Source organism: Physeter macrocephalus, chromosome 9 (genome assembly GCF_002837175.3).
Source record: "Physeter macrocephalus isolate SW-GA chromosome 9, ASM283717v5, whole genome shotgun sequence".
Lineage (NCBI taxonomy): Eukaryota > Metazoa > Chordata > Mammalia > Artiodactyla > Physeteridae > Physeter > Physeter macrocephalus.
The window spans coordinates 58,745,054-58,757,055 of NC_041222.1; the positions used below are offsets into that span (position 1 = coordinate 58,745,054).

Consider the following 12,002-nt stretch of genomic DNA (forward strand, 5'->3'; position numbering starts at 1 on the left):
ACCCGTGTTCCCTGCATCGGCAGGCGGACTCTCAACCACTGCGCCACCAGGGAAGCCCTGTGCACTTCTTAAAATGTGACTTTTGGGGAAAAAAAGCGTTTTGGACTTCAATTCAAATATGGGCTCACATGACATTTTAGGGGAGATGGAAGGTATGAAGCTAAACTGGATTTGCTGGGGAAAACAAGATCACCCTAGGAACAGCTGGTCTCACAGCCAAAGGAACTGGTGACCTCACTCCAGCTCTAGGCAGTGAAGAAATTCATGAGGCTCTAGAGAGTATAATTAATATTCAGTACACTTCTTCATTTAATCCTCCTCAAAACTTCACTGTGCTATTCAGGTACATTCCTATTATTATTTGAGCTTACAGATAAAAGAACTGGGGCTGGCTAACTAGAGACTGAGATGGGATTCGACCACTGGCCTGAACACACCCATCTTTGTTTTGTTTTGTTTTGTTTTTTTTTGTTTTTTTCTGTACGCGGGCCTCTCACTGTTGTGGCCTCTCCCGTTGCGGAGCACAGGCTCCGGACGCGCAGGCTCAGCGGCCATGGCTCACGGGCCCAGCCGCTCCGCGGCATGTGGGATCTTCCCGGACCGGGGCACGAACCCGTGTCCCCTGCATCGGCAGGCGGATTCTCAACCACTGCGCCACCAGGGAAGCCCAACACACCCAACTTTTAACCATTTCAACCACAATAAAACGTCTGTCATGTTCTCAAGGTTGAAGATTTACTTCTGTAAGAATTTAGAAATAACACTAACACTTATTAAGTAGATTATCTCATTTAATGCCAGAAAGAACCCTGCAAACTAGGCACTATCATTATCCACATTTCACAGATGAGAATACAGAGGTTATGTAACCTGGCCAAGGTTCTACTGATGGCAGGTGGTAGAGGCAGGATGTGAAACCTACACAGAGCTGCACTTTTACCTCCTTTTCTCTCACGCCTCCCATTCGTGTACCTTAAGCTTCTTCAGACCCTGGGGCTCCAGCTCTGTAGGTTTCAATCTCAAGATCCTCCCTAGAAAGTCCTTAGCAAGGGACGGGCACTGTACACTTTAGAGGCCAGGATTTACCAGATCCACTGTATGTTTCCATCTGAACAAGATGGAGCTAGAAAACAACATCTGAGGAGCTAACAGGCAGAGAGCCCAGGACTTTGAAGGGGAGGCACTGTTTGTGTGGTGATTAAAAAAAAAAAAAAAAAATTTAGGGAGTTCAAAGCACCGTCCCAAAGGTGGGCAGACTGAGAAACAAATCAAAACAGGCAGCTCAGGGACACAATAAGAATATAGTTAATGCCATGAATGAAGCAGCAAACCATCACATTTGTGAGGATGTCCTCCCTTTCAAGCTTATCAGCTGTGATCAGGGAGTAAGGGAGAGAAACAGAAGAGGGCACGGTGCCCTCAGGTCAAGCAAAGAAGGCTCTAGTGCCAGGCAGGAAAGTGGCCTTGTGTTTGCTCTCTAAAATAAAAATAAGTGGAGAGATGTTCAAGGACTTCGTCCATGGAGAGAGCAGGACCTTCCCGGCCCCCCCAGAGCCAGGAGGCAGCTAGAAGTTGGTTTCCCTGACTAAAAGAGAATTCTGCAGCTAGGCAAGCCAGGTTTCAGTGTCACAACGGGGAAGAACTAAGTCTTCTAGAAAGACACATTCTTTTAAGCAGATACTCCATTAACTCCCACCTTTTCCAAACCAGTGCACCAGGGGAAGAGGACTGTGGGGTTTCTATCCTCATGTTTCTAAGCAAAGCCCTAGGAGCATGGCTACCTACCTCTTCCCAAAGGATCAGGTTCTTACTCTGCCACGTCCAAGCCTGCATTTATTTCCCTGTGCTAAGGTTTCCAGCTAGGACCTTTCTTACATTTTTTTCATCTAATCCTAAATACCCCTCTGCAACAATTCTCTCCCAAAGCAAAATTCACTCTTGTTGGGACAGTCTCCAGGTCGGTAAGAGGGAGGCAGAGCTTTCTTGCAGGTTAATATCTGCGACCATTATTTTCCTTTGTCAGAGGATGCTCCGTTTTATCCACCCTCCTCTCTTACGCTTGACAAATTTACAAATGATCATATAGAAAATGCTGCTGTGTTACTCAGAATGAGCATGATGTCAGAGAAATGCCATGCTTTATTGCTTTTGATAAAAGACTTCTATTGGGGTTGGGAAGAGGAGAAGACTAGCAAAGAAAAGAGGATGGAAAAGGAAAGCGTATACTTAGTTAACACTGGCTCTTGGACTTGTCAGGGAGAATATTACAGAACTACCAGTTGGGGATAAACTACTTTCACAGATGTTTAGACAATTCATAAGAAGAGCACAGCCTGGGACAAATAATAAAGACATGTGACCTTTCATGGGACAAAATGAAAAATGACTGGTTTTGATCCACCCTGCTTAAATCCTTACAAAGTACCGAGCAGCCAACAAATCTCAGGAATCTGTAAACAGAATACTGCGATCTCGTGATTCTAAATGTAGGATGGACATAATCAAAAGGTTTTTGATTATAGAATGCTCAGAACCGAAGGCCCTGATTTAGGACTTAATTATGCAAATTAAGCCTAACTAGGGTTTTCTTTTAGGTATAAGCTTGCCAGATTTAGCACATAAAAACACAGGACTACTCAGCTAAATTTGCAAGGTACATGTTTATACTAGAAAATTATTCACTGTTTACCTGAAATTCAAATTTAATGGAATGTCTTATATTTTCTATTCGGGTGAGTGTCTCTATAAATACCCCTGCTCTGATAGGACATATCAAGCAAAGTAAAGAGCTGGGAATTCAAATTCAACGATGCCGAGAAAAAAGAGAAAAATTACTTCCAGTGAATTACAAAAAAGAAAGGCTTGAAATTAATGGATTATATGAATATTAAGTCTTACAGTACATTAAACCATAAAGCTGGTTGGTAGATGACACTAAATTAACTTTATACTGCTCACCATTTCCTGTGGCACAGAACTGAAGAACCAAAGCATACCTGGTACAATACTTTACAAACGATGTATGTTTAATAAATATCTCTTCACTGATGATCCAGATGACAAGCCAAGCCTGCTCATTTTACATTTAAAAAATCTGAGTAGTTTGAACACTGGCAGGAAAACAGCTGGCTTGCTGAGTAAATAATTAAAGTATTTAAAGTCAAAGTATTCTATAAAGAAAATAATTTGCACCAAGAAAGCTACCGTGGGGTTCATTAACCTATGTAATATATTTTTTATTCATCAAGCCTCTGTCCTTGACAAATGCTTACTGGACATCCCAAGAAACAATGGCTTTTTTTTTTTTTTAAAAAGGAGTTTTAACAAGTGGGCTTCGTTAGAAGTAAAAATTACTGAGCTAGCCAAGGAAAAAAATTCTAAATAAATTACCTTTCTAAAATCTGCCCACCTCTTTTATCAAATCAAATATATCCCATCATGTTTTTTTTAAAAACAGTAATTTTCCAGTTGTCCTGGATTATCATTAAATGTTTCTGAAAATCATTTAGAATATAGTTTACTTTTTAACACTTGTACTACTTTATTCATCTTATTGGTTTAGAAATAAAGTCATCATCTAGACTATAGACATTAAAACTAATTTGCAAACAACAAATAATAAAGATGGTTTAGTACAGTAGCCCTCGCCCTTTACACCCCACCTCCAGTTTACCACAAAGGCAAGAGAGTCTGATTAGTTATACTTCTCACTGGAAGCAGGTTCCTCAGAGGAGAATGATGAGTAGCTACAAAGTACCCTGCCTCCCACCCCTCCTTGCCCACAACTCAGTATACTAGTAAGATTTGCTAATTTGTAAGGCTATGTAAAATCTTTGGCTGAAGCTTCAATTCAGTGAACAGGAGAATTACTACCCTAGTATGGTGGGAAAGGGTCAAAATGCCACCTACTGAATTTCTACTGACACAAACATTTATGTCACCAGTAAAGAAGCCCATTACTGCTCTTACACTGATACCTTATTTTGGGAATGTTGAACCAAGAAAAATTAAACTTGCAGGAAATGTGGTTTTTTTTTAAATGTTTTCAAGACTCACTCCGATAATTTTAGGCAAATGAAGGAAAAGTATAGAAAAGACAATGCAAACAGAGGAAGGAAAAAAACACAGTTGTTAAGTGAATTAAGTGGCAGTATGCTGGAGTCCTTTAACTGAAGACTGTGAAATATGACAAAATTAGAAACTCAAGGTTATTATACACTGTTGGTATGGACATCCTATATCCCCAAAGAGCTTGTTTTAAATAATGTTAAATTCAATAAAGCCCTGCTTTCAAAGTGCAAGAGCTGAAATTCCTTAATGGGGAAAAAGAGCAGGAAATCCTTTATTAATTCAGTGGGAAATACCTACTGGTAATCAAGGAGTCATTTTTGGGTTCCCCCCTCCTTTATCTCAATGGTGCTAAGATTTCAAGGAAGTAATTTGTGAACAGCACCACGGCCCAGTGAGTAATTGCAAAATTCAGGTGTTACAGTATGACGAATTAATTACTCCTTTTCACTTTTTAAAACATCTTAAGATTTTTCTAAAGCAACTAATGTCAACAATTCAAGCAGATTTAAGAAGCAATCTATAAGGCTATGAAGTGACTGTGTGAGACTTGTGTGTATGAATAAATACATAATAACCCATGAAATCCTACATCTTATGAAGAAACTGAAGATGCTGATAACAAAGAAGATATAGTAAGACATTAATTCAAAAGAGGCCAACAAATTTCTAAAAATTCATCTTTTTGTAGAGAACCCCTGATTTTGGCATTTAGTTATTTTTAACAGCAAATACTAATTTTTTATGGTACAATTACACGTAAAGTGTGTTCAGTGCTATGATGAAATGATTCCAGGAGATGTATTTTGGTAGTCTTACTGCTTGCTGTTCCATCTACTTTCACAGAAAAATCACACAGTAGAAAAAACAAGTCACTTTCTCCTTGTCCCACACATAGGATACTGTACTGGGTAAGGCAGCCAGGAAGACTGCTGTATCTCACCTCTGAGCAGAAATAACTGGGGACATGATTTCAGGGTTTTCTGTGCAGGGGGAGAGAGTGAAGCAATTAGTTGAAATGCTAAAGGCAAAACGAGTGGGTGCTCTCATCCCACTGCTAACTCAAAAGCTAGGAGCCAGACCCTCACTGTCATATTTGTCCTACTGAATGGGGAAGAGTGAGATCTGGGTATTGGTGTGTACATATTTTGAGTTGTATACAGATATGTCGCTCTTGTGAGGGAAAAGTGGTCAAGGTGATAGTAGTGGTGAGAAAAAGTTAGATCTGAGAAACTTCACAATTAATATACCAGAAACACAGAATTTCTAATGACACGGTAGGAAAAGCCGAGTCTGATGTAACAGAAATACCTTATTCAACTTTGGGGAAAAAAACCACATCCCTCAGAAAATCTTAGAAACAACCACTGGCCGGGGATAATTTATGTTGTTCAAGAAGGAAGAAATATTGCTTTTTCCCCCCATTACACTACTAATGTAATATGCACGTGGAAGTTAGACAGATAAAATAAACTGGTGACAAAGTAAACTTTTATACTCACAAGGCTACCACAGTAGACAGATGATGGTAACACAAGATGGCTTTGGAAAAAATGAGAGGGAATGAATGAAAAGTCCTTTGTTTAATGATTGGATCCTCCCCACCCCCCTTATTGCTCATGTGTTGTCCAGTTTGTTGCTTTTAACATGTATAATTTATTTTAAAGACTTCATATAGTTTATCGTCAATGCTCACAATAATCTTACAAGGTAGATGTCATTAACCCTCTATTACAGATAAGAAAGCTCAGATGCAGAGGTGCTGAGCGACATGTCATCAAAGTTGTAGAGCCAGAATTTGACCCCGCACTGCCTCCAGGATCCTTGATGGGCTTGGGACATAAGCTATTATCTGGCAGAGCCAATACTTACTGAGAGAAAGAAGGATACTTGGGAAGTGTTATAAACTGAATTGTGTTCCCCCCAAAATTCATCTGTTGAAGCCTTCATTCCCCAGTCCTTCAGAATGTGACTGTATTTGGAGAGAGGGCCTTTCAAGAGGTGATTAAATTAAAATGAGGCCCTTAGGGTGGCCCCTCATCCAATCTGACTGGTGTCCTTATAAGAAGAGGAATCTGGGTGCACAGAGACACCAGGGGTGTGCCTCACAGAGCAAAGATCATGTGAGGACACAGCGAGAGGGCAGCCATCTACAAGCCAGTAAGAGAGACCTCAGAATGAAACCACCCTGATATGGGACTTCTGGCCCTTCAGAACCATGAGAAAATACATTTCTGACGTTTAAGCCGCCCAGTCGGTGGCATTTTGTTATGGTAGCCCTAGCAAACTAATGTAGGAAGGGAGAAGAAATCATCGAACGTAGTCACCTGCATAGACCACAAAAGCAACAGCAGCTCAAGTGTTGTTCAAACCTGGACTGAGAGTTGTTACAGATTTTGGCCTTGTTAATAAAGCAGGAACAAGTTCCATCCCTGGAGGCACTGGAGGACTGTGGCTCCCCCCATACTACTCGATATACCTCTTCTCTCTCCCTCACAGAAACAGGGCTGAAATGGCCCCATAACACCAACATACTTGCCCCAACAAGCAAGATACATGATAAATTAAATGCAACTCAAGGCATGGCCCGGTGTCCTTCCCTCAGATCTTGCTAGAATAACATGACATTTATAAAAATACAACCCACTGGATATTTGGCACTGCTTGGGAATGAAGAATATGTTCACTTAAGAGCCACTCCCCCAGGCTGTCAAAAAAATCTCAAGCCAGGATTTCTTCTATAAACATTACCTATCTTTTAAAATTATACAGTCTAGGAAGTGAAGAAAACTAATGTAAAGTCTCTGCTTATTTGCAAGTCTCCTTTTGCCTCAACGTAAAAAACATAAACCAGACAGAAGAACACGTTAAATGCTCGGTCAAGGCCCACGGATGGGACAGCTCTGTGCATCTGGCAAAGAGCCTCCACCCTTCCCGTCTCGGCCCCCGGTCACCCTCGCCCCGAACACACACCTATGCAGAGCTCACCCTCCACCAGGGTCAGCCTCCTCCAATCCCTGGGCACGCTGAAAGGCGGTATTTACGGATTAGTTTTTTTCAGATACCAGCCAAATAATGTTCCCGTTCACTCTCTCACCCACCTTAGACCGTACAAAATTTAACATCTGGGAGGATAAACTGTGCCCCGAACGCAGATGACAAGGCTGAGCAGTCATGGAGGAGTTCTCCTCAAGCAAAGAGGACTTGCCAGCTTCCCTCTGAGGTCCAGGCCCTGAAAGGCCAACTGTGGTATGTTTGAGTTTCCATCGGGCCTGGTGCTTGCTGGCTGCTGCTATGTTCACTCAGAACCCAACTGTCCTATAAACATCTCGCCCTGCTGCTGAGAGCTGCCCGCCTGGCCCTACTTCTTGGAGCTGAGAATATGCACTTTGGGAGCTGCAGGCTGCACGGGAACTAAAACTTGGAGCACAGCTGACCCCTCTCTTCTCCAGGCCAGTGACGGCTCTAAAAAAAAAAAATTAAGGCACGCTCACACGAACATAACAAGAACTGGAAGAAAAGTCCAGATTTTCCTCACCATGTGCCACCCAGCCATGTTTACACTGATCGCAAGTCCTCAGGTTAATCTTCCCCGGCTGGAAACATTCACACGTGCAGTTCACTAGTGTGCAGCGGATGGCCTGCAAAGGAGAGGAGGAAAAAAGATCAGCATCTGTTCAAAGGTACCATATTTCTTCACCATTTTAATAATAACACCCACTTCCCATTTTTAACAGCTTTAGGGGCCTGGAGAGTTTTAAAAATAAATTTTGAAACCATCAAAATCTCTTACCAAAACATATTAGAAAACAACACTGATTCACTAATAGAATGTTTCATGCCATTCATAGGTGAGCTTTAAATTAGAAGCATAGACCGAGTAGTATAAGAGTAAAGGATTACATACTCTACAAGACGCTGGATCTGAAACACCAGGGACCCGAAAGAGAAAAAAATATTGCTGCTACCAAATAGGCATATTTAAGTTCATCCACCTGGCAACAGTGCAAAAAATATACACTCTCATACAATAATGTTCAAACGAAATGTTGTTCCAAGTAAAACATGATATACAAGTAATATTATTAGAATATTACTTTTCTTCTGCAGTGTTTCATTTAAATGCTTTATTAATCTTTCAGACACATTTTGAGAGACATTCCTGTTGGCCCAATAAGACCTGGCATATTTCTGGCATCATTTGTCACTTCCCAATTCCTTGTTTGTTCCCGCCTTGATATATCAAGTCCATTTTCACTCCTATTTTGAAAAATGCAAAACAACCCCCATTTTTTTTTTAATGGTGATATAAGAGATTAAGTTTACATTTGTTTTTAGATCAGATGTAGAACAGGAAAAGACATTTATGTGAACATTTGATACTTGGAACAACTCACCTATATCTTAGAAAACTGAAAGACACACTCAAAAACCTTTCATTTCTTTACAAGCACTTTAAAAACTCATCTCCCCGGTTTACATTATACAGTGAATCCATAGAAAATTAGCATTAATGAAGTGTAACTTTTGATAGATTAAGAACCTATGCTTAAGAACGGTGCTAAAGCCGACCAATTGCTCCTAGACAACAGTTAATAAATGTATCTCATACATTTAGCTCTAACTTGCATGGCAGTTCTGAAGACAGAAGGGATTTAGTCTGATCATTCACAGATTAACCATCTACTGTAACTACCTGAACTGCCAGGAAAAGACCTCTCTACAGCTGTAGATGCAATCAATAATTACTGATTTGGGGGCTGGGGTGGGGGAGAGGTACAGGGCTACCTGAAACTGCAGTGCTGGGCCTGAAAGCTACTCTCACTTACACAGCTCCAGACGCCCATATTCCTGGAACCAGCTGGATTTTTATATAAACTGTCTCATTTGTAACAGACAGTATTTTAGACATTGTTAACATGGTTGGGACAAACTCCATTTACAGAGAGCAAGACTGAATGGGCTTTGACTGCTCCCCGTGCTTTAGATCAGGCGACTTTAAAATACTTCTCTTTTGTTAATGAACATCAAATCTATAGGTCCCTATTCAGTTTCCAATAGAGTCCTTGCCTAGACTCCTCTCTTGCTTCACCTCCAACCCTAGTTTGCTCCTCTATTACTGCAAGAAAATCACTCAGGTGTGTCATCTGCCTGATATTTCAGGGCCTTTCTTCCAATGTCCATAGTCCAATTACATATTAGGAGGTTGTAAAACTTTGCTGTATGTATTAGTGATTAAAGGAAAGAGTACTAAGAAATAGGGGCAGCAAAGGAAATGCTGACTACGCAAGAATAATATATGTAGTTGAAAGTTAGAAGGGGAAACGTTTCTCCCCAAATTTCTTGTGTCAACTTCAATAGTTTACCTGACTGAGCAATACGTCAGAACATTCCAGGTTAGAAAGAGCTTCTTTAAATGGAGTGTTATTAATGAACTCACAATTTGATTGTACTATGGTAATACAAAACAAAACAACAACAATTTAGAAGGCAGTGTTTCTACTAAAAACAAGGCACCTTACAAACTATCCAATTATAAATTCAGATGCAGCAACCACGTTGACATTGAAATATTTATATAATCTGAAGTACGATCACAGAATCTTTCATACACACTAAGGAAAAAAAAGTCGCCTCTACTTTACCAAACTAAGGAATGATCAAAACTAACAATGACTATCTCTCAAGGACTACATGTTAACTCCAGCACAAAAAACATACATATTTTAAATCATTAATTTGATCATTCTGATTTGACAGTTATTTAACAAAAATAGCCTCACTTTACATTGTGTTTAAAACATACTTTCGTCGATTTTAATTATTGCTATATTCAGGACAAAACAAATTAAGAGACTGTAGATTTGCTTTATTTTATGTGTATTTATTTATTTACTGATTGAACTATTCATTCATTTACTGAGAACTAGTTTATGATTCAAATATTTTTCTCTTCCTAAATAACTTTATACATCTGGCACATTTGGGAATTATACTTCTCAGATCATCATCCTTTTCCTTTTTTCATAATTTTACCCTTTTTGTACCTAAACATACAAACATTGGAACACCTCAGCTCCTTTTGTATATAAACACTTGAGCACTGGAATATCCATTTTGTATTTCTATGACTTCCAGAAGGTCTACTTGTTTTCAATTCAGATTTATATAGACTACAATTGTTCCTTAAGGGAATTATATATATTTAAACAATATGGTCTAAATAAATATTTTGAGTATGAGACAATTGTGGCTTCAAAGGAAGTTTTATTCTAAGTAACATTTCTGAAACGGCATAAAAGTTTGACATACTATTTATTCACAACAAAACAGAACCAATGTGATCACTTGCCAACTCACCCACACTTCAAAAAAATAAATTATCATAGAACTATCAAAGCCAGTTAAGCCTCAAAAACGTACACACTTTACAAGGAGAGAGCTGGGAAGAGCAGAGATGGTGAAGCTTTCATTTTGGTGAGCACATCCATTTCTTCACGTAGCTAGTATATGAGTGCTTCCCACCCACTGCCGGGCATTCATGACTACAGAAAATTCAGCGGCGATAACGAGGTGACAGAAAGGGGACACCAGGAAAACAGCAGACAATTTGATCAGGATATTCCCACCTATAGATGCAGGACCCTTATGCAGGTCTGGCCAACTCAGGCTAGCAACCCCTCCACACCTCCAGGACCCCACTTCAGTGAGTGCCTGAAACTCTTTCCTCCATTTCAGTAGGATAAGCTTTTCCAACACCCCAAGAACAAGAACAAATTTTCTTAAGCCTGCAACTTATTTCAAGTAATGATTCCTCTGCTTAGCTTTGTCATCGATTTCTTGAAAGAAAAATCCATGCACCCACCACCCACTGCTTCCACCTACATTTTAATTGTGCAATCTGGATTCTGCCCCACACAGTCCTGAAACTGCTGTCTCCAAGAGGAATGTTCTCATCACATCTCGTTCCCTTTTCTAGCCTCCTTGTTCTCCTAGACCCCGAGGCAACTTAAGGCACTAACTCTCCTTCATTCCTGGGCTGTAGAGACCAACTATCCTAGTTTATTGGCAGCAGCTTCTTACTCTCTCTCCACTGTAAATAAATACAGGTGTTTCCCACGGCCGGGCTCTTCGTTCTTTAATTTGGCAATTTCATCCCCTCCTACAGCTTCGAATATCATCACTATGCAAAGCCCATCACTGTGGAGCCAAGTACTGTGTTAAGTGGCAGAAATGGATGGCAGAGTCCCTGGGCTCAAGGATTTGACAGTCAGAGCTCATGGGCAGTGGGTTCAGAGGAGAGACCCTAAGAACAGAAGGAAGCCCTTGAACAGGTTTGGGACGCACCATTTCTCCCTCTTTATGCCTTTGTCTTTTCTTCTACCAAAGGTAGGATTTAAAAATTTATCTACAACAGTAAACTATTACCTATTATCAATAATAGGTAGATTTACTGGATATTTGCCATTTTCCAGATACTGTGCTTAACATTTTACAAACATTAGCTTCCCTCAGAAAATACCACAAGGTCAGTACTATTATTCCCTTTATTTCACAAAGGAGGAAACTGAGATGGAGCTAATTCAGGACCTTGCCCTGAAGTCACAGGAAGCAGATTCCAGATCTGTGTGAGCTCTCCATCCACTCACAGGCAGCCATGGGGCAGAGCCCACTATCTACCCCCGCACTGTGTACTGTTAACTCCTGCTCATCTTTCAAGCTTTCAACTCAAATACTCAAATACTACTTCCATTCCCCAGGGCAGCTGCCCCCAAGGGAATCTTTCTGTCACAGCACTTATCACAGCTGTAAACATTATATTTATCTATACTTATTCATTATATATATATATATATATATATATATATATACACACACCTATATCTGTGTGACTATTTGATTAAAGTCTGTCTTCCTCTGTAGAATTTAAGCTC

General features: G+C 40.2%; 1 protein-coding gene across 7 annotated transcripts in view; it reads right to left on the reverse strand.

The window, feature by feature from the left end:
- Nucleotides 1-12,002, reverse strand: part of BNC2 (basonuclin zinc finger protein 2) — a 417,670-nt gene that overhangs the window by 138,016 nt on the left and 267,652 nt on the right. For all 7 annotated transcript variants that reach the window (XM_007111985.4, XM_007111986.4, XM_007111987.4 and 4 more), the window contains one exon: nt 7,607-7,709. In XM_007111985.4, coding sequence (XP_007112047.1) covers nt 7,607-7,709 — 103 coding nt within the window. The remainder of the gene's footprint in view (nt 1-7,606; nt 7,710-12,002) is intronic.